The 27,760-nt window shown below is 40.3% G+C and overlaps 1 protein-coding gene across 2 annotated transcripts in view; it reads right to left on the bottom strand.

Annotated features, from left to right (window-relative positions):
• Positions 1–5,883: 5,883 nt before the first annotated feature.
• The window catches only part of paqr6 (progestin and adipoQ receptor family member VI), a 37,046-nt gene continuing 15,169 nt past the window's right edge, over positions 5,884–27,760 (bottom strand). For both annotated transcript variants that reach the window (XM_075466272.1, XM_075466273.1), the window contains exons 2-8: positions 24,028–24,293; positions 17,815–17,942; positions 17,490–17,695; positions 14,848–14,974; positions 13,369–13,465; positions 13,031–13,175; positions 5,884–8,386 (exon numbers count right to left, since the gene is read on the bottom strand). In XM_075466272.1, the coding sequence (XP_075322387.1) occupies positions 8,121–8,386; positions 13,031–13,175; positions 13,369–13,465; positions 14,848–14,974; positions 17,490–17,695; positions 17,815–17,942; positions 24,028–24,293 (1,235 nt within the window). In that variant the 3' untranslated portion in view covers positions 5,884–8,120. The remainder of the gene's footprint in view (positions 8,387–13,030; positions 13,176–13,368; positions 13,466–14,847; positions 14,975–17,489; positions 17,696–17,814; positions 17,943–24,027; positions 24,294–27,760) is intronic.

Genomic DNA, 27,760 nt, shown 5'->3' with positions numbered 1-27,760 from the left:
TGCATACTACATACTACATACTGCATACTGCATACTACATACTGCATACTACATACTGCATACTACATACTGCATACTACATACTGCATACTACATACTACATACTGCATACTACATACTGCATACTACATACTGCATACTGCATACTACATACTGCATACTGCATACTGCATACTACATACTACATACTGCATACTGCATACTACATACTGCATACTACATACTGCATACTACATACTGCATACTACATACTGCATACTACATACTACATACTGCATACTGCATACTACATACTACATACTGCATACTACATACTGCATACTGCATACTACATACTACATACTGCATACTACATACTGCATACTACATACTACATACTGCATACTACATACTGCATACTGCATACTGCATACTACATACTGCATACTGCATACTACATACTGCATACTGCATACTGCATACTACATACTGCATACTGCATACTGCATACCGCATACTACATACTGCATACCGCATACTACATACTGCATACTGCATACTACATACTGCATACTGCATACTGCATACTGCATACTACATACTGCATACCGCATACTGCATACTGCATACTACATACTGTATACTACATACTACATACCGCATACTCCATACCGCATACTGCATACTGCATATCGCATACTACATACTGCATACCGCATACTACATACCGCATACTGCATACCGCATACTACATACTGCATACCGTATACTGCATACCGCATACTACATACCGCATACTGCATACTACATACTGCATACTGCATACCGCACACTACATACCGCATACTACATACTACATACTGCATACTTTCATACTGCATACTACATACTGCATACTACATACTGCATACTGCATACTACATACTGCATACTTTCATACTGCATACTACATACTGCATACTACATACTGCATACTACATATTACATATTGCATACTGCATACTCCTCAATCAGACAGTATGCAGAGCGTTTACCCACAATGCATTTCGCTCCTGCCCGAGCCGAAATCAGCCGGCCTGAAGCTGATTTCTCTTAAGCTCTAAACTCTGTAAACTTTAGCAACATTTGAAACATTTTCAGGCGAGAAAGTAATCGTTTAATTACTTATATCTTGTCTTTTCCCTTTATTAAGATCAGATTCTGCAGGTAAAATTGCAATAATAAGGTGACTTGACTTGACCTATTAGGCAAGGCAAGACATCTTTATTTATACAGCGCATTTCATACCACAGACAACTCAATGTGCTTTACATAAAGACAAGGCATTTAAAAGAACAGCATAAAGCAGCATAAAAACAAGCAATTTAAAGATCCATCCATCCATTATCTTCCGCTTGTCCGGGGATCGGGCCGCGGGGGCAACAGCTTGAGCAGAGAAACCCAGACGTCCCTGTCCCCGGCCACTTTCCGGCAATTTAAAGAGAAAAGAAAAATAGAATAAAAATGAAAACACAAAGAAGAGGGGAAAAAGAAAAATATAAACTCAACCATAACCACACAGAAAGAGAAATATTTCTAACCTGGATTTAAAAGTGCTTCCAGTTGGGGCCTATTTATCAGTTCTGCTGGTAGTTTGTTCCAGTTGTGTGCAGCATAACAGCTAAAAGCTGCTTCACCGGGTCCAGTTTGAACTCTGGATCTCAGAGCTCTACTGGGTTTATACTCTACTAGCATGTCATTCGTGCTAGTAGAGTTTATTACAGGACTTGACTTGACTTAACTTGCCCAAGAAAAAAGTTACTTGGGACTTACTTGAGACTTGCACATGTGTGACTTGGTCCCATCTCTGGTAGAAACACATTTTAGGGATTTGGGTGCAGCAGAAAGCCATTTGTAATCAACACCGTCACTACTTTTGGATGTGCTTTCATCCGGAGGGCTTTCAGTAAATGTAAATAAGATAATCACAAAGAAAGCTTGTTTCTCATGAGTCAAAGCCAGTGTATCATATGATTATTTTTCAAAAAAAGAACAACGAATATTAGAAAGTGTTTCCAGGTATATTAACCGCCGTGTTTACATTTAATATGAACAGAAACGTATTTCCAAAGAGCAGCGGTTCGGCCCAGAAGTGGCTCAGAAGGGGGGGGCTTTGGTTTGAATTAGCGCGAAATCAAAGCAGTGAAATCTGGTAAGGGGGCAAGATGGCTGGGAGGGGGCACACTGGGGTGGTTTGAGAGGCAACAGATGGGTTAAAGTGAGACTCCAGGAGGAGAGGGACAGATGGCACTGAAAGTGAAACTGGAGGCGAAGCTCAAATGGGGCATTGAGAGTGTGAAAGATCAGGTGTACAAACCCCTGCAACGCCTTGTGTAAATACTGACTGTACATACTCTGTATTAATGTCCAAAATATATATCTCCATGTATTGTTACTCCAGCACTTTGTATATGGTCTGCCCTTAAGAATAAACAAAGTTGATTAAAAGCTGTCTTCCATCCTGCTGCATTGTTAACCCTTTGTGCGGTCTTAACATTCTGTTTAATGAGCCGCCCTACCAAAGCCCCAAAATAAAGCAACTTAATTGAATTTTAAATCCAAAATCTATTTTGTATGATGAAACCACCTGTTATTTATCTATTCAACTCAATTCAATACATTTTTATCATGTATTTTTTGTTACACAATACAAAAAGACAATCACCAGTTTTCAGGATTACACTTTTTTCTCAGTTTTCTTTTACATAATAAAGGTTTATTATTGCTATCATATAAATGTGAAGTAATTAATTATATTGAAAGGGAAAAAAACAGTGAACTTTTTTCTGGTATTTAAATGTTTTTATAATTCACGGGTCAAACACGACCCATAAGACAATCTTTGTACCCTAGTGGTGTACAGCCCACATGGAAACATAAACAAAAATAACATATGGCTGTGTTCGAAACCGCATACTTCTCCTACTACTCATACTAACTTTAACTTTTTTTAAGTTCCCGGATGCATACTAGATTCTCTGAAATGTTGGGTATGCATTATAAGGTTACTACTCATACTCAAACTACCCAAGATGCAACGTAACTTGACGTCGCCGATCGTCATTTCCTGTCAAAACGGCAGTTTCAAGCTAGCTACAACGAGGGTAGGTTCACTTCCTGTTTTCAAAACAAAAGCACCAATTGTATCGTAATGGATTTCCCTATGATAAAAGGCAACGGGTATTTTATTTTGTGAAAACCGGAAGTGCGTTGCTCACTGCGGCTAGCTTTAGTAGCGCCGAATTCGTGGGAACAAAATTGTAAACAGCCGGTATTTTGTCAGGTTTTCAACACGTTGGGGATCTAAACGACTACTTTCTCGCCTGAAAATGTTTCAAATGTTGCTAAAGTTTACAGAGTTTAGAGCTTAAGAGAAATCAGCTTCAGGCCGGCTGATTTCGGCTCGGGCAGGAGCGAAGTGCATTGTGGGTAAACGCTCTGCATACTGTCTGATCGAATGAGTATGTAGTATGCAGTATGTAGTATGCAGTATGTAGTATGCAGTATGTAGTATGCAGTATGTAGTATGTAGTATGCAGTATGCAGTATGTAGTATGCAGTATGTAGTATGTAGTATGCAGTATGCAGTATGCAGTATGTAGTATGCAGTATGTAGTATGCAGTATGTAGTATGTAGTATGCAGTATGTAGTATGCAGTATGCAGTATGTAGTATGCAGTATTTAGTATGCAGTATGTAGTATGCAGTATGCAGTATGTAGTATGTAGTATGCAGTATGTAGTATGCAGTATGTAGTATGCAGTATGTAGTATGCAGTATGCAGTATGTAGTATGCAGTATTTAGTATGCAGTATGCAGTATGTAGTATGCAGTATGTAGTATGCAGTATGCAGTATGCAGTATGTAGTATGTAGTATGCAGTATGTAGTATGCAGTATGCAGTATGCAGTATGTAGTATGCAGTATGCAGTATGTAGTATGCAGTATGCTGTATGCAGTATGTAGTATGCAGTATGCAGTATGTAGTATGCAGTATGCAGTATGCAGTATGCAGTATGCAGTATGTAGTATGCAGTATGCAGTATGCAGTATGTAGTATGCAGTATGCAGTATGTAGTATGCAGTATGCAGTATGCAGTATGCAGTATGTAGTATGCAGTATGCAGTATGTAGTATGCAGTATGTAGTATGCAGTATGTAGTATGTGGTTTTGAACACAGCCTATGACTTTTTCTAATGATGGGGTCCCTTTAGGAAAAGTCATCAAATTTCAAGTTGGAAAAAGATAGTTTAAGGTATTTTTTCTACAGCTAAACATGGTAGTGGGTCACTTTTGAAGACAACAGGAGGGTTGAGGCTTGGCTTCAGAGGGGAAAACGTTTGGTGCTCCTGTCTGTGCTTAAAGTTGGACGCCTTAACAAGCCATTCAGGAGGCCTCTGTTACTTTGAACTAACCTGCGACATCCCCACGGGACGCTCAGCAGACGTTATTGAAAAGGAATAATCACATTTCACATCGCCTTACCGCCAGCCCTCCGGCAAACAAACACCCTCCAAAAAACCCAAGCCCCTCACCCCCTTCCTCCCCCACCCTCCCCTCGCTCCATCACTCTGTATGCAGAGCATCTCCAGGGAGTGGTAATGGATTGTGAGTAATGCTATCATCCTTTTCTCTCCATCTCCTCCGGTGTGCATGAAAAACACTTGGAGGACTCGTGTCTGGCTTATTGTTTCTTCCAGTGTCTTTACAAGCAGATCCCGGCCTGATAGGATTAGTACCCTCTCCAGTGTTTGTCCCCGTTACCCTTAAGGGCTCCCTTTGTGGCTCCAGAATGAAGCTTCTTAATAAGCACTTGAGGCTCCACCCTGGTTAGATTCGGAATATGAGTATAATAAGAGCAGGAAATGAGGCCATTTTTTAAAATGGAAGTCCTAATAGAGCTTTGCAGCGGGAAACTTTCCTTTTCAGTCCTTCCCCTCCTCTTATGATGTACACACACGGGATATTGATTTCTCTTTGATAATTATTTCTCTTATGATAATGGCAGTGCCGATTCATTGCGGCCGGTCTATTGCTAATAATAAACCACTCTGTGTGTTTTACTGTCCACCGTCTGATTCATTAGAGGAGGAGAAGAAATGAAGCTAATAAAACCAGCCAAAGCACAGAAAACTACACATCCAGGGAAAGTAATTACCCATATATTCTAATATTTCCTCTTTAATAAAACTATCGTGCACAATATGTTCTCCTCGGCTTCTTTTGGAGATTTTTGGAGAATTAGATTCAACTTTCCTGCAACTCTGCCCCTCATTTTGTTTAGATATCGGCAATAATTTCAAGGTGCTGCTCTGTCACTGTTGAGCAATCTCACTCCAGCATCTTAGTCCAAACATTTGGACTAAATTTCTTGTTAGATGTTGAGTTTTTTTTTGCTTTTTCCCTCACATTGTTCCCCTTTAGTCACCAAACAGCTGGACGATGCTGCACCTGCAGCTCGTTTCTTGATGAGCAGAGCTCATCAGCAAGAGGATAAATGAGCTGCTCCTATTCAAATAAGACACATGCCTGTTGTGCAGCTCTGCCCTCTGCTGGTCACTGACACACACTGCACACAACTCTAAAGAGGAGGCTTGTCATTAATTTTTATCAATGATTAATCCATCATTTTTTAAATATTTTTCTAGATTTCTTTTCTTATTGAGTCAAAGATGCAAAATAAATTATAAACACAAGAGAAAGTAAAATAGTTTGCCTTTTTTTTTTTAGACACATAAGACAATAAATCCATCTTCAGAACAGCTGTTGACTGAAATCATTTAGCTGCAATCGTATGAAAAATACAAAAAAAATTACCAAAATCATCTACAAAAATTCTGGAAACAGAAATTATTCAGTCCCAATTATTACTTTTATAAAAGCCTTAATTTATTACACAAGTCTAGTAGAACAAAGTAGCAAATTACAAATTATACACAGCAGAACACATATGTATTATACAGTTTAAGAGGACTTTGTCTCTTTTAAAACAAAAGAAAAAGTTGTATAAAACATTAAAAAGGCACCAATGACATTTTTCTTTTTCAGATAACTCCTCCTGCTCGTCTAAGCTTTCTATCACACGTTATCAAAACATCCTTAAATACTACGTTTCTCTGATAATTACAGCCTGATGTACACAACAAACTGAGGAAAAGCAACAGTGATCCGGTCCGGAGAATTTCTCACTTCTCCGTCTGACGTTGGAGGAAAAAACCCACAGCAGCTCGGAAATAAATGCCTTCAAATTAACTCGTGTCCACGGCAAAGACGCCGTGATTCCGGGAAAAAAAACAGGGTCAAACTGAGGAATGCTGTCGTGTGATAACGGCAAAGATGATAAAAATCGATCGATGCTCAGCAGGAGTGGAGACGAAGCACATTGAGGGCAAAGACTGCTTTTTTTTGTCTGTGGAGTAACAGATGATGCCACTTTTATAGTCTGCACACTAACCTTGAAAACATTAAGAACTGCTCTGACACAAAAGTGTGTGTGTGTGTGTGTGTGTGTGTGTGTGTGTGCGATTCTACACATTCATTCTGCGTCCAACGTTTCTCCTTCCCATTTCCCATTCCCATAACATCACATACGTTTCCCATCTGATTAAAGCTCTACTTACTGAGTGCGTGTTAGCAGCTGGTGTTAAAGGTTGGGAAAAGGTGCACATCTGTGCTCTTTAATCCTGATGTGCAGTGATGAACCACAAATAAAGTGATTTACATTTATACTAAAGAGTTATACAGTTAATCCACGTTATTAAGCTATTTTTTTGTTTATTTTTAGATCCAAAATGTCCCTTAAAACAAGCTGAAAATAATCCAAAACAACTGTTTTGGTTTGTTTTTGATGGATTATCCTGTAATCAACGGATTATTTTAACTGATCAACACATTTTTTCCCCCCCTTGTGAAATCTAAAAATAACAAGTATGTGGGTTGTTAGAACATTTAGGATGTTTCATTGAAAGTAACTGAATTACTGGAACCACTCTGCACCTTTTCCATCCGTTTTAAGGTCAAATACGGTCAAAAAGATTCCCCTTTGTGTAGATAATTCAGTAGTGTTTAGTAACAAACAGTTCTGTAGATCTCCTCACATTAAGATCTCCTCACATTTCCTCATTTTTCCTGTTTGTGCACCTAAAAGAAGCTTTAAATATCACCTAGAAATAGATAAGGCGGTTATTATTTCAGCGGTAAATGTAAACATCAGTCACACGAGGCACCGGGATAAAAACTGCTTTGCTGATGCTTGTGCACCAAAAACACAATTAAGACGCCAAACTACAAACGGAAATTACAGTTCTTTCAATTATTAGAAAAACAACAAGGGTTGGAGAGCTCAGAGGAAAAAACAACCACCTCTGATTTGACTCGTGGGTTGTGCTGCAGGAGCTGATGGACGCTCAGAACGGATCTCATGATGCATGATGGGAGAACAAGAGAAGAATGAGGCCATTTGTGACCAACATAAAACTGTCGGAGACCTTCGGGGGGCAAGAGAGTGCTATAGTGTTGCCATAGGAACTCATAAAAGTGGTACCTGTCTTTTAATCACCACCACACTAACTTTTTCCCCCCCCTCCCTCCCCTGTTGAGGGCAGATTGTGTGGTTCATAATGAGGCAGGCAATCAGAAAAAGAACCGCACGGGTCTGAAAATCAATTCCAGTCTGTGCCGAGTGGAATCAATAGGTGGATGTTTAAGAGCTGGCAATCCAATCTGCATTATATTATGTAGAGCTGGAGGGTCGTCTGTGCTGCTTAACACACAGAACAACTCACACCGAGCGCGATATGTTCGATAAATCTGGCTTCATCTGCAGGAGGATCCCTGCAAAGTGGGATTCTGAATGTTTCCAGTTTGAGATTTAAACGTGTAACGATCACCGCAAACATTTTGAAACATTTGTAGGTCTGCAACAAGGCACTTTGTGTTACGTCAGCATGCTTCCTGCAACCCAGAGCCTCTCTGACTGGGTCCTCAGCTGCTGAGCGAACACACCAACACTTCAGGCGTGTGAGACTGTTAGAGAAGGGCTTCACTTTAAAGATAAAAAGAGTCTTTGAGTGAGGAAACCGGCGGAGTTAGAGCAGCTCCCTCACTGCTGCTTGCACTCGCAGGCTGAGGCGTGCTGCTGGCCCGAGGCGTGGCGAGGTTTCCACAGCAGCGGCGTGCTGAAGATGCCGATGACGCCCAGGTTGAGGACGAGGCTGACCACCAGGGCCCCGATGGTTCCCAGGAAAGACGGCACAACCCCGTGGGCCTGGAGCCACGCCCTGCGGGACGCCATGTCCGCCATGATGCCCTCCATCTGGAAGTGGGTTCCCACCACGGCGCTGACGTGGAACAGCTGGTGACTGTGGCCTTAAAGAAGAGGAGGACAGGGTCAGGTTATTCTCCATCAAAGGATTTTCTATGAATTACAACATTTTATTTGCTGCATCTGTTACAATGGTCCTAAGCAACAGCTCTCCAGCTTTCTGAAGGTTTTTCTTTGGACATTTTCTGCTTTTTCGCCTCATTTTCAGACCAGTCCTTGTACCTGAGCATCTTCAGAGGAATGTTTTTGACCTATGAATCATTCAAGTATGGAAAAAGGCTCCTAACTCAAGGGATGAACCAGCGTTGTGTCCACACAGAACAGACAACTTAGCAAAGAAGCCATTTTAAACTGGATCTTTAGGCACTTTGTTCCCACACTGGAAAAAATCTAAATCTTACCAAGTATATTTGTCTCATTGAGTATCTCATTACACTTAATATCAGACACAACTGCCTAACAAGTACCATTTCAGCCAGATATAGGGACTTGTTTTAATACAATACATCTGGAATATCTTGTTAAATGAAAAAGTCTTGAAAACAAATTGTTTTGAGTCATATCTCACATGAAACAAGCTTTTTTTTCATTTGAAGAGGTTTTTAAGCTAATTTCAAGATCACTTTTAACTCAAAAGTCCCAAATATCACATCTTATTTCAAGAAATCTTGACAAGCCGATTTTCACTAGTTCCATTGGCAGATTTCTTTGCTTATTTCAAGCAAAAACGTCTTGTATTTGTTGTTTTTTTACTTATATTTGGAGGGGCATTTTTTCCAGTGCAGCAGCCTGTCACAGAGACACATCATTTGTTCCCATTTCTTTAGCTGCATCTGTGAGAAACAGCTTCATAGTTTCAACTTTTTTGTACATTTACGTTAAAACTGCTTTCAGTTACCAAAAGAGTCAAATTAATATAAGAAATTCAGTTTAAAAAAATCCTAATCCCAAAAAAAGGAATGTTATCACGTCTAAAAGTTGAAAAGTAGGAAAAAAACAGACAATAATAAGAATTATATGTTATTCAACATCAAGAAAAAGTAAATAAGATTCAATTTAAAGCTTAAAAAAGGAATATAAAATATAATCTAATGACTAATTATGGAACAATTAATATAAATTAAATGATTAAACTGTTTTATGCCACCAGAAATGAATAATCTAGAAGCTCTTTGTGGGTTTTAGACTGGAATTAAGATTTGTTCCCATTTCTTTAGCTGCATGTGTGAAAAACAGCAAAGATAACACAGTGTGACAGACAGAAAACAGGATTTCTGCAGCAACAAGGTGATTCCCAAAGAGCGGTTAGCTGAAAACTTGGCATATCTCAGCATGGTGTGCAGTGTGTCCTTAAAACATTTGAGGAAACTGGACAAGTGGAGGACAGAAGAAGAAGTGTCAGGCCTAAAGAACTATCTACAGCAGATGAACAGGATCTGAAAGTGATGTCCTTAAGAAAGAGGAAAACATCCAGCAAAGACCTGACACAGGAGCTGAGAGATGCATCTGGACCTTCAGCTGATCCATCTGCTGTTGGCCCAAGCCTCATCAGAAATGGGCTCCATGGAAGGGTGGCTGTCAAGAAGCCGTTCTTAAGGAAGGGAAACAGGGAGAAAAGGCTGAGCTGTGCCAAAGGACACAAGAAGTGGGCTGAAAATCAGTGGCAGCAGGTCTGATGGAGGGATGAATCCTCCCCAGAGCCCGGAGCTCAACATTACTGAAGCAGTGTGGGATCATGTTGGCAGAGAACGCAACAAAAGGCAGCCCACATCCAAAGAAGAGCTTTGGGATGTCCTTCAGGAAGCCTGGAGAACTATTCCTGAAGACTCCTTAAAGAAAGGACAGAAAGCTCGTCTGAGAGGGTTCAGGCTCAGAGACATATTTTCCATAATCTTTCTTCTTGCTAAATCAAATCTTTGTGGCTGTTTGTGAAGGAATTTTGCATTATTTGCATACAACCTCTGCTTTCTCCTCTTTTTACAAGAACATCCTTAAACAGCAGCTCTTCCTCTGCGTGTAGAAGCACCAGAACCGTCTACGTTAGCAGACAATGAAACCGTGCATGCGGCACAGAAACAGGCACAAGTTCACACGCCATCAAATCAAAATCCTGTTTGGTGCAGAGCCATTATTTCGTGGCAATTGTTTGGCGGTCTGCAGGGGAAACATTCAAGAACAGGCAGAGACAAAAGATTTGAAAGTTACGGCCCCGTAAGGAGCCGAAATGATCGCGCTGAACAATGACTTTCAAACACTCCCAGTGGCTGATTTTTCCTTTCCCATGTTGTGTTAAACTCTGGTTTCATCGGGTTTTATGTGATCAAAGCTCTGACATCCAATGAGAATGAAAGAATCATATTGAATTGCCTTTCATAAACCACCTTTTTGTTGTAAAAACTCAAAGGAATATTGGAAATGAAGCGCAAACGGTGTAAATACTGACAGCAACATCACATTTGTGACAGTTTCATGAAGCTGGCACAAGGCTGCCAGCACAACCAGGTGCTTATAGGTTTTAAAGGCTTAAAGCATCTGGCTTAGACACCAGATGGGGATTCAGCAACTTTTTGAGTTAGTATGCGAGTTTGAGTAAGCGAGAAGTTCCCGGATGCATACTAGATTCTCTGAAATGTTGGGTATGCATCATGAGGTTACTACTCATACTCAAACTACCCAAGATGCAACGTCACGTGACGTCGCCGATCTTCATTTCCTGTCAAAACGGCAGTTTCAAGCTAGCTACAACGAGGGTAGGTTCACTTCCTGTTTTCAAAACAAAAGCACCAATTGTATGGTAATGGCTTTCCCTATGATAAAAGGCAACGGGTATTTTATTTTGTGAAAATAACCGGAAGTGCGTTGCTCACTGCGGCTAGCTTTAGTAGCGCCGGATTCGTGGGAACAAAATTGTAAATAGCCGGTATTTTGTCAGATTTTCAACACGTTGGGGATCTAAACGACTACTTTCTCGCCTGAAAATGTTTCAAATGTTGCTAAAGTTTACAGAGTTTAGAGCTTAAGAGAAATCAGCTTCAGGCCGGCTGATTTCGGCTCGGGCAGGAGCGAAATGCATTGTGGGTAAATGCTCTGCATACTGTCTGATCGATCAGTATGTAGTATGCAGTATGCAGTATGTAGTATGCAGTATGTAGTATGCAGTATGCAGTATGTAGTATGCAGTATGTAGTATTCAGTATGTAGTATGCAGTATGTAGTATTCAGTATGTAGTATGTAGTATGCAGTATGTAGTATGTAGTATGCAGTATGTAGTATCCAGTGTGCAGTATGCAGTATGTAGTATGTAGTATGCAGTATGTAGTATCCAGTGTGCAGTATGCAGTATGTAGTATGCAGTATGTAGTATGCAGTATGTAGCATGTAGTATGCAGTATGTAGTATGCAGTATGTAGTATGCAGTATGCAGTATGTAGTATGTAGTATGCAGTATGTAGTATGCAGTATGCAGTATGCAGTATGTAGTATGCAGTATACAGTATGTAGTATGCAGTATGTAGTATGCAGTATGTAGTATGCAGTATGCAGTATGTAGCATGTAGCATGTAGTATGCAGTATGCAGTATGCAGTATGCAGTATGTAGTATGCAGTATGCAGTATGCAGTATGTAGTATACAGTATGTAGTATGCAGTATGTAGTATGCAGTATGTAGTATGCAGTATGCAGTATGTAGCATGTAGCATGTAGTATGCAGTATGCAGTATGCAGTATGTAGTATGTAGTATGTAGTATGCAGTATGCAGTATGTAGTATGCAGTATGTAGTATGCAGTATGTAGTATGCAGTATGCAGTATGTAGTATGCAGTATACAGTATGTAGTATGCAGTATGTAGTATGCAGTATGTAGTATGCAGTATGTAGCATGTAGTATGCAGTATGTAGTATGCAGTATGTAGTATGCAGTATGTAGTATGCAGTATGCAGTATGTAGTATGCAGTATACAGTATGTAGTATGCAGTATGTAGTATGCAGTATGTAGTATGCAGTATGTAGTATGTAGTATGCAGTATGTAGTATGCAGTATGTAGCATGTAGTATGCAGTATGTAGTATGCAGTATGTAGCATGTAGTATGTAGTATGTAGTATGCAGTATGCAGTATGCAGTATGTAGTATGCAGTATGCAGTATGTAGTATGCAGTATGTAGTATGCAGTATGTAGTATGCAGTATGCAGTATGCAGTATGTAGTATGCAGTATGCAGTATGTAGTATGCAGTATGTAGTATGCAGTATGTAGTATGCAGTATGTAGTATGCAGTATGCAGTATGTAGTATGCAGTATGCAGTATGCAGTATGTAGTATGTAGTATGCAGTATGCAGTATGTAGTATGCAGTATGCAGTATGCAGTATGTAGTATGCAGTATGCAGTATGTAGTATGCAGTATGCAGTATGTAGTATGCAGTATGCAGTATGTAGTATGTAGTATGCGGTTTCAAACACAGTCTTGGTCTCCAGGGATTGCATGGCCTCGTCATATCACACCACTAAAGAACCATAGAAGAAGAGCTACCACAGCAGCCAGTATGTCCTTGTATGGAGTGTCTATAAATCCCCGTCAGCTCAAACGACTGCGATGAACGTGACAGGCTGCACACGTTGGCCTTCACTCCTTCCTGCCGGCATTAAGACGTGAAACAGAGACGCTGTCATGAGTTGCATCATACCGAAGTAGTCGAAGCGCCCCGGGGCCAGCCTCTCCGGGAGGTGGCTGGTAAAGAGAAAACAGGTGAGGAAGGCGAAGAGGAGGTGGTATGAGTGGCTGGGCAGAGCGTCGCTCTGGCTGCAGCTTCCTCCACAACACAGAAGAATCTACACAGGAAAACAGAGACCCGGTTAAACCACAGAGCAAGCAAATTCAACACAACTTGCATGGTGATCAAACTCAGTGATTAGGGGAATTAACTGATGGCATCGACATGTTTGTATTAGATTAGGAAGGATTCTGGGTAAATGAGCCACTGAAGTTAATAATGTCTGAGCTCAGTGTTTATCTCAGACTCACCCTGTAAAAAAGAGGGACTGTGTCGAATATGAACGGGAGGACAAACGCTCCCGTTCGGAGGGCTTTACTCCTCTGTGGGAACTGGAGCTCCAGGAACCTGAGCAGAGGAATAAGTGGCCTGTTAGTACAAGTATACTCCGACTTTACTTATTCCATGCAGGATTAGCCCTCATACCTGATTTAAAACACAACTTCATTTCTGAAAAGGGACATTTTTGTCCCCTTTTAAAACAACTTAAAAACATCATATGTTAATATTTTTTCCCGCTTTTTTTTCATAGATCTTTTATTCCACTTCAGTTCTGATCATAACTACCAAGTTTTCAATTATTTTACAAAAATGTAACCCTTTAAATACTGGTTTATATGATGTAAACGCCAATTTCTGTAAAAAAACAAACAAGCACAAAAACTGCTATATTTTCAATATATGGAATGCAAAGTGGAATTATTGAGTAGGGATAATTATGGTCTGGGATATGATCAGCAACAAAATTGATTTTTAGGGATTTTTAATTTTTTTTGTTATGCCTGATTTAAAAATAAACAAATAAATCCTTAATTTCTGAAAAGGGACATTTTTGTCCCCTTCTAAAATGATCCCCAAAATACCAAATTTTAATATTTTTTTCCATTTTTTTTTTCCAGAAATCTTTTCTTCCACTTCAGTTCTGATCATAACCATCAAGTTTTCAATTATTAAAAAAAAAATAACCCTTTAAATACCAGTGTATACGAGGTAAACACCAATTTCTGTTAAAAAACACACACAAAAACTGCTGTATTTTCAATGTATGCAGTGCAAAGTGAAATATTCTATGGGGGATTATTAGGTCTGGGAAATGTCATTGATGAGCTACAACATCAGTTTTTACAGCTTTTTAGTTTTTCTGCAATGGAAGATTAGAGAAACGGCTCCCATAGACATCCATTATAATGAATGCAGCATTAGACTATGGCACTACACAATGAAAAACTGCATTGTATACGATGTGTGTTTGAAATTCGAAAAAATAGTCAAAAATGCACAAGTGGACCAAATATGATGAGTATCACTATCTACAGTGTGAAATTAGAGGAGAAAGTACAGCTCCACACTGATTAAACAGGTTTCTACTTTCACATAAACATTGTTTTAAAGGACAAAATCATAGAAAAGAATTAGCACCCCACAGAAGCTTCTCGGCAGGTCATCGTTACTTTAAGAGCCGCTCAGTCTAAAAGTCTGCGTTTCAGGGCAGAGTTAAAGCATCACATGATGCTTTTTTTATTATAACACGAATGCGAGCCTGAGGGAGGCGCTCACATCTACTGTTTTCCAGGCAGACAGGAATGTCATTCAGACAAATCAAAAGCAGTTGCAGCGCAGTTACTTTTCCTGACAACATGCAAGTCTGGTATTAAAGGAAGAATTTATGTCAAACTTCAACTTTTGAGCAGACCAAAAGGTTAAATATTGAATTATCAATGTATTCTCACCTGGAGTAGCAGGACATGCTGGTGCAGAACAGCGTGTTTCCGATGGCAATGGGAACAAAATGCTGATGGAGCCAACTGTTCGCCCAGCTATCAGGCATGACGTAGTATCCGTAGCTGACGGCACACCCTGAAAACAGACTAAATGTTAACGCTATAACCAGAAAGATACCTTTGAATACTTATCGTATAACCCAGATGGTGTTTAGAGGTGTGAATGTCTTTATGTGCACCACACAGCGGATGTTTACTGCCTATAAGAAGAGGAGGGTCGTTCAGAAAGTTCAAAAAGTTTTGACGTAGAGCTAAAACTCGTCATAATCAATTAGTCCTTAGACTATTTTCCAAAAAGAATCAATTATTTCTGAATCACCAAAGACTTGCAGCCCACTTTTCCCTCAACAAAACTTCAAAAGCTTAAAATATTCTTCTTTCTACAGAAATGGATCAAGTCAAACAGCAAATAAATGTTTATAAAAGCTATTATTTCATTACTTAAATATCTCAACTAACTCATCATTACAGCAGTACATAAAAGGGACACAAAAACACAACAAAATTAAACATTTGTACGATTAAAAGCGAGAATCTGTCGGTTTCATGCAAGAACAGACCGTTTTAGAATAGGTCTGTCTGTGTGGTGTAATTACTGAAACAACCACCAGGGGTCACCAAAACGCAACGCAATTTAAACGTGCATCTGGTGGCTTATCTCACCGTCTGCACGTTCAAAGATTATTTCTTATCCCATGCAGAGCTTTTATTAAAAAGAAAATGGATTAATAAACAATAAAATAAACTTAAGCATAGTGTAGTTTTATTTATTTTTTTGTTTCATGGTCTGCAGTGACAAAACCTCCTGAAACACAACAGATTGCATGTTTACAGAAAAAACGCTGGTAAATGACAACTTCTGCATTCGTACAGTCATTCTAAGTTATTCTTCTGTTCTGTAAGGTGCACATTGGCACGGAAATATTCATTTGAGGGTTGAGAGGCCAAGCAGATCATTTCTCACGAGTACAGAAGACAGCAGGCATTTTATGACACACGTTTTGAGGTTTGAATATTACCGTTTCAAAACTTACAAGTGAAAAACAGAAAAGATTTTTACCTCTTGGGTTTCTTAAAAAGAATACCAGGTTTGCAATAAATCATATAAGAACAATGTCATTAATGACAGTAGCGTAAAGAAGCTTTTACTCTCAAACTTCATGCCTGCTGTGATCAAACTTATGTAAAACAGCCTCTCACAAACTATTCCACTTCTATTGTTTCAAATGTTTCACGGTTCCTGTCGGGGGAAGCGCTCCAGCTGAGGAATGTGTTCATATTCTGCTCATCTTATTCTACATTCTTTTCTTTCTTAAGGCCGTCTGCCAAAAAAACCTGTGCACTGACTTCAAGGAATCCAGGTGAATTACGACTCCACCTCTGTGTCATCTACATGTTTTTTTTAAATGGCTTCAAAGCGGATTCCTTCAGTTAAAAAACAAAAAGGGGATTTTGGAAGTAACCCCATTGTTTCCATGAAAAATCTAATTCCAATTCCAAATAATCACCCTCAAACTATTGCAAACACAGCTGATCTTTGTGCTGCTTTTGCTCAGTAACGAGCCGTTTCCTGCCAACGCAGTCCAGCTCAGAGGGCGTAAATACTCAGCTCTGCATCCCTTAAAAACTATGGTGAAACCCAGCACAGCTATGGGAGTTTGTCATGACTCATCTTTCTGTGTTTTTTACACTTTAGGGTGAATATTATCGAGGGCATCCCTGGGAAAACTTCTCTCTTCGCGTTTGGTTTCGGCGACTTGTCAGAGAAGCAAAGCAACTGTATAACAATTGTTTGGGAAGTTAAAACAATAATCAGGAATTAGGAGTTAACGCGTTAATCATTTAACGCCAATAAATATTTTATCGCGCATTAACACAGGTTTAAAAAAAAATAATTATTTGTATTATTTTTTGGGGCTTTAATGGATAGGAAAGTTCAGAGAGACAGGAAGCAGGGGGCAGAGAGAGGGGGAACAACACGCAGCACAGGGCCGTCCAATGTGTTTGTGTGTTTTATTATTTATTTTATTTTGTAAAAGTCTGTTGCTCACAGGCTTTTATTTTGTAAAAGTCTGCTGCTGTCTGCTGTGGAACAGGAAAAGAAAGTAATCGGCGGATCCACCAAACATGGAGAAGGGTACGGAACTTTTACTCGGCCATTTTCATTTTAAAGTTCTTCCAGACGGCGGAGTCGACAGAACCAAAGTCATCTGTAAACACTGCCAAGTTGAATTGTCTTCTCAGCGTAGTAGTTCCAGTCTAAAATATCACTTAAAGGCAAAACACACAACTGATAGCAGCAAGTCATTCAAGGAAACAGACAGTGGAGCGAGGCTTCTACATAAAAACTACAGAAAGATGCTGATGTTAAAAGTGTGTTTGCACAACAAATGTTATGGCACTTTCATTCATATGGCAGCACATTTAAAATAAAGCTAAATGCTAAAAGCTATACACTACTTTTGGATTCATTTTTGGATTTTGCGTACAAATGCGATTAATCGTGATTAATCAGAGAAATCATGTGATTAATTAGATCAAAAACTTTAATCGTTGCCCAGCCCTATCAGGAATCTAAAGGTGTTTCTTACCGAGGCTGTAGAGGCTGAGGGCGCCGTAGTCGAAGAAGTAGCAGATGTGGCGGGACTCTGGGGACATGGTGCTGAAGGTGTGTGCACAGCTGGAGGTGAAGGGGTAAATGCAGATGACCAGCATGTACACCAGCAGGGGCCAGGTGTAGCTGTCACTCAGGAAGTTCATGGTGGAGCAGAGGACGAAGAAACGCCACAGGAAGTACCTGAAAGATAGAACTTACCGTTCTGACCTGCCTCTGGACTGTTTATCTTCAGGCTGATAACTTTAACAGTTTGGTCTTTAACTTGTTTGGTCTTAAAAACGAGACCTTTTAGCTCTTACCATGTCGGCAGGAAGTGGGTCCAGATGTTGACGGTCTCGTTGTTCATCTGAAAGCTGCTGAGGACGCAGTCCAGCGCTGAGCTGTGCGGGGGACGGTATCCAGAGATGATGCTGTCCTCCCTGAACACCTGAAGACCCAAACAGACAGTCCAGCTGAGCAGAGACACTCACAAACGCTCAAAAATCTCCCTGCATTCTGCAGCTAGTATCTGCCAAAGCCCTTAGAGAAAGGCTGTGGAAATACTCGCACATATATTACAAAAATATCCTTTATGGTAACTTCTTAAATTAGGAATCCTGCAGGTAGCTGAGCAAAGCAGGAAGTGGAGTAAATGCATCTGTATTATATAGTTAACAGGAGCAAAGTTCCAGTTTTGTTGCCTCGTCGTTTAGCTTTTTAAAAAGTTCACTTACAGACTTTGATAATATTTAAGCAGCTGTTTGGAACTGAAAAACACATCAAATCACATATATTTTGACCATCCTTTCAATTCATGCAGTCCAACCACAGAAAATATACCCCGGCTGTCAGTCAAGTCTGTTTACAGAAAAGAAACCCGAAATTAGCTTCACTGGGATAAGCTAACGAGTTTGAATTGACCTGCTTGACCGGCTGACTGTAAATAAACTTTAAATTTGCTAAAAAGAATTATCTCACTCTGGTCACCATGCCAAACTAATTTTCCATGTTTGGTAACTTTGTGAACTCACTAATCTGACAGTACGTTTCTGAGTGGACGGCATGGATTGTTGTTTGAGCGAATGTGCAGAGGTAACAGCGTGTGTGTTAGCTAGAGATGGGATCGTAGATCACACAACTGGGTTGATTTTGAGACGCTGGCTCGATGTGTGTGAGCACACACTGATGTGGCCCTGATCCACTCGCTCTGGTTTGTGGGAATTACCCAAAAAGGAAATGCTATGACCACACATTCAAAAACAAAGTGCAGTTCCATTAGCATTTTCTTCCCCCTCTTTCTTATGTTTGCAGAAATAAGTGTATGACATTTTACACCTAAATACGGAAGCCCAGAGCGGCCGTGGTTATGTATAAAGTTTTTTTTTATGGTTTTCTCGAGATAACGAGTTCATTTACCGATGGTTTTCGAGGCCACTTTTTCTCCCCAGTCCGCCCCTGTTTATATGTGTTTATATGTATTTCTGGCAAAAGGTTTTTACCCATTTTTACCCCCTTTCATTGAAAACTGAATAAAGTCGCCTCTGAATCAAACATGGGATGTGGAGCGTTTGTGAAAATTCACAAAGCAAATCCCGCTGGTGTGACGAGCATTTTGTTTTCTCGAGATAACGATAACGGCACCTCTCGTGCATCATTCGGTAACCATGGAGACGGCCTGGTCCCCTCAGCTGGTCTCTGATGAAGTCGACTCCATCAGCAGGATCACTGAGGTGTAAACGCCTGCTAAGCTGCAGTCGAGCCGGCCGTCTCCTTAAAACGGGCTGATATGAAAGTTATCTCTACAAGACAAACAAACTGCAGTTTCAGCCTGTTAGACCTCAACAGAAGTAAAATATGATGCGTTGATCTATGTCGGGTTCTCCAAAATCTGACATTTTCAGCTGGAGTCCGTTCTTGGAAAGGCTTTAAGAACACGGAGAGACTGATCGTGAGCATTCAAGAAAGGATGGTCATCTCGTGATCTCGAAAACCATCTGTAAATTATCTCGTTATCTCGAGAAAACCATCAAAAAAAAAGTTTATACGTACCACATCCGCTCTGGGCTTCCGTAATTTTCTTCCCCCTCTTCCTTATGTTTGCATAAACAAGTGTATGACATTTTACACCTAAAGTAGGTGGACAGGGGCAGTAAAACAAGCGGTTTAAATCCTTTTTACAGTCAGAAGTATAGGCTTTACCCTCAAAGCTCTCTCTAAGGGCTCCAACTCACACAGAAGTGGAGTGACTACCATCCTGGTTAAAATCCTGAAAGCTACAACAACGTGATGGGACGGCACTGAACTGTATCCTGCAGACTGTTTTCTGTCGGTTTCAAACCTCCATACGACACATTACAGAAGGCAAACGTGTGTTTCTGTAAGGGACAGATTTACTGTGTCAGCCCTGAGCGTGCAGCCAGTTGTAGTCTTCATGTTAATGAACTGAATGCAGATGAAACACTGTCACATTGCACTCAAAAGTCAGGTTTTAACAGCTGATTCAGGTTTTTTTTGACCAGTTTAAAAGGGTTCCTGAGGCCCATTTAGAGATGCAGTGCCTCAATTCTCGTCACCTTCTCTTAATAAATGCCAACACTGACAACCCTTTGTGGAAGGGCTGAAATCTGCTCTGCTTGGAGTAAAAGTCTGGCTGGATATAACTAGATGTGCTAAGAAAGATGATGTGAAGAAGTTGACAACGATGTAAATATTTAGCAGGAGGGATCTCTTATCTGCATTTCAGTTTCAAACACCGTGAAGTTTTCCAACTTTTTTTTTAAGATTTAAAACTGGTGAAGTGCATTGAGCTGAGACATACTTAAACGAAAGGTTTCACACTGGATATAAAATTGAGCCCTATAACATCAGATCTGGAGCGTTTTACTTTCCGTGAAGAAGCACGGAAGAGCAAAAACACATTTAACCTTCACTTCCAGAAATCCACGGACGTTCAGTACTCGACACCAAATCTATGACTGGAATTTGTGATGCAAAGCTGGTACAACAAAAACTATTCATCACTTGTGAGATAAGGTCTCTACAGCAGCGTGGACGCCAGCCAACACAGATGCCTGAACTGCAGGGTTCTGGCTCCTGTCGACAGCCTCAATCAGCAGCCACGTTTCTTTCCTACTGAAGTGTGAGCGTTAACCCTCACATGACCCGACTGTCAGTGCAAACACACATGATTTGTGTTCGGCTGAGAGGAGAAGGATGACGTTAATGTCAAATCCTTTGTTTAAAAGTCCTTCTTCTTGCACGAAAGGATCCTCGTGCACATACTAACCTTTAGGATCTTTACTTCAGGCACATGCTGTTGAACTAAATAACAAAATGCTTAACATACCTGAACTTTAAAAGTTAAAACAAAGCATCTTTTTAAAATCGGTTCTAAGATTATATAATATACAAGAATCATGTTCTCCACAAAGCTGATTGTTTTTTGGAAGTCAAAAAGGGAGTGTGCAGGGGATCAGATTTCAATCAGGGCTGGGCGAGTTAACGCGATAATATCGAGTTAACTCGCTAATTATTTAACGTCGATAAATATTTTATCGCGCATTAACACAGGTTTTATTTATTAATTTATTTATTTTATTTAAAAAAACAAAACAAAAAAAATTTGGGGGGCATTTGTGCTTTTAATTGGATAGGAAAGTTCCGAGAGACAGGAAGCAGAGAGAGGGGGAACAACACGCAGCACAGGGCCGTCCGATACGGGACTCGAAACGGGGCCAGCTGCAGTGAGGACTATAGCCTCTGTACATGGGGCGTCTGCTACACCCACTACGCCACGGACCACCCCTGTTGTATTATTTATTTTATTATTGTAAAAACTCTGTTGCTCACAGGCTTTTATTTTGTAAAAGTCTGTTGCTCACAGGCTTTTATTTTGTAAAAGTCTGCTGCTGTCTGCTGTGGAACCGGAAAAGAAAGTAATCGGCGGATCCACCAAACATGGAGAAGGGTACGGAACTTTTACTCGGCCATTTTCATTTTAAAGTTCTTCCAGACGGCGGAGTCGACAGAACCAAAGTCATCTGTAAACACTGCCAAGTTGAATTGTCTTCTCAGTGTAGTAGTTCCAGTCTAAAATATCACTTAAAGGCAAAACACACAACTGATAGCAGCAAGTCATTCAAGGAAACAGACAGTGGAGCGAGGCTTCTACATAAAAACTACAGAAAGATGCTGATGTTAAAAGTGTGTTTGCACAGCAAATGTTATGGCACTTTCATTCATATGGCAGCACATTTAAAATAAAGCTAAATGCTAAAAGCTATACACTACTTTTGAATTCATTTTTGGATTTTGCGTACAAATGCGATTAATCACGATTAATCAGGGAAATCATGTGATTAATTAGATTCAAATTTTAATTTTTATCTCAATCCTCGGCAGCGTGATTCTATACCTCTCAGAAAGGTTCATTTCTCTCTCTCCTTTCCCCAGATTTCCTTTTTTTATGAACTTTTCTCGCTAAACAAAACAAAAGTAACAGGGAAACCTTTACAGAGCGATGCCTTTGCTGATTTCCCAGAAAAATGAAAGATAACCGTTAAGGCGGATTAAAAACGATATTTCTAAGCGACCTACACATTCGTGCAAGAGTAATCCTTGTCAATCATGACTCTCAGAGGTCTGTGTTGGTGAGTTTCCCTGCTTCTGCTCACAGTCTCCTACATTTCTGGCTTACATACATTTCACAGAACCTTACAAGGAGCACTAACACCACTGCTCTTGTCAACAAAAGCACATCAGAGACTACTTTTTAGGTCACTAAGGCGGGTCAATCTGTCCCAGAACCGGCCGTTGTCATTCTATAAATGTCCAGTGGAAAGTATCAGCCGCCGTGACATCCTGGTGTGGTTCAAGAGCTGCCCTGTGGCAGACAGACAGGCTCGAGAGAGAGAGTCGTTAAAACAGCACCGGACATTACAGGACAAAGCTTCCCTCACTGAGCCAGACGCCAGCGTAGAGCCACTAACACCATCCAGGAAGGCTGTCACCCGGGAAACGGCTTGTTCACGCCGCTGCCTTCCTGGGAGGTGATACGGGTCCATTAGTGTCTGCACCTCCAGACTCACAAACAGGTTTTACCCAAGTGTAATAATTAGGCCTGGGCAACGATTAAAATGTTTAATCTAATTAATCACATGATTTCCCTGATTAATCACGATTAATCGCAAAATCCAAAAAGAATTCCAAAGTAGCGTATAGCTTTTAGCATTTAGTTTTATTTTAAATGTGCTGCCATATGAATGAAAGTGCCATAACATTTGTTGTGCAAACACACTTTTAACATCAGCATCTTTCTGTAGTTTTTATGTAGAAGCCTCGCTCCACTGTCTGTTTCCTTGAATGACTTGCTGCTATCAGTTGTGTGTTTTGCCTTTAAGTGATATTTTAGACTGGAACTACTACGCTGAGAAGACAATTCAACTTGGCAGTGTTTACAGATGACTTTGGTTCTGTCGACTCCGCCGTCTGGAAGAACTTTAAAATGAAAAATGGCCGAGTAAAAGTTCCGTACCCTTCTCCATGTTTGGTGGATCCGCCGATTACTTTCTTTTTCAGTTCCACAGCAGACAGCAGCAGACTTTTATAAAATAAAAATACAACATAAAGATGAGTCTGCGTACGCTGAAGACACATTTGTGACATGTTTGTTTGTTTCTGTTTGTCTGACGGTGTTTTCCTGCCAGCTCAAAGGACGGGAAAATCCCACTGTCCCTTTAAAATCCTTCAGAAAATGATGTTAGTGTATCGCTCAAATCATTGGCTGAATATCGTTTATCGTATCGTGAGATTATTTTATCGCTAAAGCCCTATACGTAATGCTAACAATAATAATAATGCTAATAGTGCATAGTTTAAGGACTTCTTATAATATCTGTAGTTTGAGCCTCGAGTCATTCTTCGTGCCGGCTCATATCCTGACAAAGGAGCCAGTTTAGCATTAAATTAAAAGGCTAAAAAGGTAAAGATGCGTTACACTGAAAAAAAAACTTGCTATATTTTAGAGATGCAACTTTTCTAAATTATTTTCTTGAAAATTTGCTATTAATTACCACAAAATGTGATATTACTTAAAGAGACAAAAGTCCCTTAGTTTTAATCTGTGCACATGGTGATGTGCAAATGTGACAAAATATAAAAACAGTAACAAGTGGAGAAGGAATTATGTAGACAAAATGAAGATTTTACAAACAAAGAGGGGTTTCTGCCAATATTTACAGTTAAAGTTAAGCTTTTATACCAGTGCACAGGTTTTGTGCCACATTATTCAAACAGCATCAGTGCCATTTAAAATAAAAAAGCTTAAGTTTTAAAGTCATATAGGTATTGATCAAACCTCTAAAAACTAACCTTTGTACATTAAAATGTCTTATTCCATGAAAATAATCAGCACTTAAGCTAAGATGGCTTTGATGAACTCATCATTAAGAGTTTGTGGATGCAGACTCTGCCCAGAGGCCATCGCTCTGCAGCTGCAGGGAAGCCTTACAGTGGAGCTGCACCTCCTTTCTTACCTTGGGCACCTGATGGATGTCAAACAGCTGGGGAAGCTTGATGCTCAGCATGTCTGTGGGAAGCCTGATGGCACCTCTCCCTCTCTGGCACACCTCCCTGAGCCTGGCACGCCCCCCGCGGCAGAGGACTAACCAGACGGGGTAGTCAAACACTGGAATTCTGGCCCCGCGGTCCCGACCGTCCGACTCCCATCTCAAGCAGCGCCCCCAGTCCTGGCTCCACCTGACGCCACTACTGGCCCCAATACCCCGCCACACTGGAAACACTGCAGGGACACAAATGCACGCAGTTAAGACACAAACACAAACACAGACTGAGCTTTGAGATCTTTGGGGCGGCTCTAACGCCACAGATCTGCTGCAGGTCTGCAGCTTTGCTCCCAAGTCTGTCGGATTTCTAGACGTCGTGTCCCACGTTTATGTGCAGGATATTTGCAGAGTCCTTCAGTGTGACATCTTTGTTGACTGGAGCAGACTCGGAGAACAATCTCTCATTGTGGCTGCTCTTCAGACGTACTCAAACATGGATTTGAAGAATGCCTGGCTCTGTCACGCTGGAGTCGCCTGTGACCAGATGCAAGCGTGTAACGGCATGTTTGTGAGAGCCAACGCAGCAGAGAGCATTCCTTATATGTTACCAGAATGTTACCAGCATCTGATAACCATTAGCATGTTTGTAAAATGTCACCAACAACGCTTCATCGACAATGTTTGACGGCCAAACATACTGATCTATCACTTCTAAGACACCCAACATGTATGCAGAAGAGCCACAAGCTATCAGGAGACTTTTTACAAATGGAGTTAAAACCTTTTAACAAACAAAAAAACATGAAAACTAAATCTGTTTACATTTAAACTCCTGCAATAAATACTTTTAATGAGGACAAAACAGTAAAGAAAGGTGGGACGGATGTAGTAGCAGACACACGAATCACTACAACTGAAAACAATCATTCAGAATCGGTCTGTAAATGTAGCCTGAAGGTGAGTCAACGCCTCCGCTATCTGCATTATTTTTTTAAAATATATTTTTATTATGATTTTTCATTGATTTAAACATGAACATTATATCCCCATCTGGCAATAATAATAATAATAAAAATAAATAAATAAAATAGAATAAAAATAAATAAACAGATAAACATAGAATAAAACAAACAAAATGATTCTAATGTAGATAAATAATAATTAATACGTTATCTGCATTATTAAAGTTAAACACTGTGTGGCATCGGGCATGCTCAGTGCGATCCCATGAGTTTCACTTTTCTACGGTGGCCCTGAAGTGCAAATCACAACGGAAAAAGAGAAAACACAACGACATTGACCAAAACGGAAAAGGTAGGTACACTGGGGCGACATGAATCATCGCTGATTGGACCGGTGTTGGTCCGTGCTTTAAACCGGAAAGACTATGGTTAACACATTTTCAAAATACAAGCGCTGCTAGTGACAACGTACGGGCTGCTATGAAAGAATATTTTGATGCGAATATTCCGCCTTCCAGGCTGCTTTATCTCTCGATGTTAACAAAAAGATCTCAAAAGATGTTGACAAGATGTTTTTGAACTTTATATGGGGGAACAAAAACCACTATATTAAAAAAAAAAAAAAAAAAACAGTAATAATGAACTCATATGATAATGATGGCCTTAACTTTTTAGACGTTTACACTTTAAATAATTTTATACCAACCAATAACTTCATACCAAATATTCTCTAAATTAGGAGGCCTAAATGTCTTTTTACTTTATAATTATATTGTTGAAAAAAATCCCCTCAAAACTATCCTACTTTCATAAACAGATGCTTCTTTCTTGGTCATTGATCTACAAACATATTTTTCCCCCACATAGATACTACATATGGAACAATATTGGTATGAAGTTCCAAATTGAAATTGGTGCTATTTTCTCTCCCTTCGTATCACTGCGTGATAAAAAGCAGGCAGTGATACGAAGGGAGAGAAAATAGGGCCAAGCGATTGTGAGGTCTGACTTTTTCCTGTTGAACGATTTTGTGATGCAAATGTATTACTCTGTTGAACGCATATTGTTCTGAGAAGCAAAACGCTTTACTTTTTAAACCCCAGCCAACTAGCCGGACTACTTTCATCAACACCAAAACGAGGCTGGAACTCTGCTCACAGGACGCAGCAGGGGGTAAGAAGATGTTCATAAATGATGTTGCTGATATGGGAGGTCATACAGCTTCATGTCAAAAGAGGCAAACTATCCCTTTAACTCGCTAATCGAGAACTCAGAGAAAAAAACAGGATAGAAGATGAATGCCCACTTAGTCTTTGTTGTTTCTACTGGTTAGTGACAGCCTATCAGCTGGGTTGTTCTATCGTGTCTGCTTTGCTTGGCTCAGTCGTTAACGTCATCAATGTTACAATCGTGACCATCTCAGCAGAAATTTAGCCACTACTTAAAGAATCTTAGCTGGTAAACTTGACATCTGAGTTGCAGCGTGTCTTCCTGGACTAGTTGGCCACACTGGCTCCTCTTTTTGTCCGGGGAATCAAAGATTTCTACGGTGTGATTTGTTCACCTTGCACGTTTAACAGCATATTGTGTGTTTGGTACAGTTACTGTGGGGTTAGCATGTTACCATTCTGTGCAGGAGGCGGTTAAACCAGCGTTTAACAGTGAAACAGTTGGAAGAAATCCACCATTTCTCATGCATAACTTTATTTCCTATGTGTATATTGCACTGCAATTTTTTCATATATCCCTGATATTCCCTTTAAAGCTGCCGTCGGCAGGTTTTCAAAATTGCGAGTCTAAAGTCGGAAAATTCGAACTGATACAACTTTCAGGTCCCTCCTCCAACCTCTAACAAGCTCCGAATCGCCCCCCAAACCCCTCCCCCTCTGTGGACGAGGTTGTGCACACAAGCTGGGGGCAGACTCACGCTCAGCAGCGTGTGCACAAGCTGTGATTGACAGGTAGGATTCCTCCACCCTAACGTGATTGGTGAAAAACAGCCGGGAGCGCTCGGTTTTTGCAAGCATGATTACAGGCTTCAGAGGGAGCTACAGATTTCGTTATTTTTCCTAAACAGCCTATTTAATATTCTACTTCCAGAATCCCATGACAGTTCAAGCTAATCTGACTAAAGAAAAGTTGCCGACCGCAGCTTTAATGCTCTGCATCAAGGTTAACTCTTTCGGTGCCATTGACGTCTATAGACGTCTATAGACGTCAATTGCGTTTTTTAACGGAGCGGGCTGGGGGACAATCTAGCGGAGTTCGTCACTAAATCTTAGGCTTGTAAACACTAAACAGAGAATATACTGGCAAAATTACCCGCTAGGTGGCAGCAGTGCCACTTTGCACAAAAAAAAAGCTCGTTTTCTCCATTTTTTTGGTCAAACAGCTGTTTTTGGTGAAACCAACCTATATTCTACTGTCTATTACTAAAGGACTGAAAATGGTAGAAACAAACTTTTTTTTCCTGATCAAAGAAGAGAGTCTACTCTTTCTTTTGGTAATTTCGGTGTGTACATAGTCATAAGACACACTTTTCTGTGGGTCTTGGAAAATCAGTCAAAATACTGAAAAACACTTGGCAGTATGGGTGGCTCTGCACTGAAAATGGCTGGCAGCCAATGAGTTAATGGGGAAAACACAACATTACGACAGCAGCGTGTCATCTGTAAAGATTCAAATGTGACTTCTAATCTTGTCGTCACCCTTCCTGCCTCACAGATAAAGCCCCAGTTACC

This window comes from Odontesthes bonariensis, chromosome 5 (assembly GCF_027942865.1).
Source record: "Odontesthes bonariensis isolate fOdoBon6 chromosome 5, fOdoBon6.hap1, whole genome shotgun sequence".
NCBI classification, from domain to species: domain Eukaryota; kingdom Metazoa; phylum Chordata; class Actinopteri; order Atheriniformes; family Atherinopsidae; genus Odontesthes; species Odontesthes bonariensis.
This window is presented reverse-complemented; position numbering and strand designations above follow the sequence as displayed.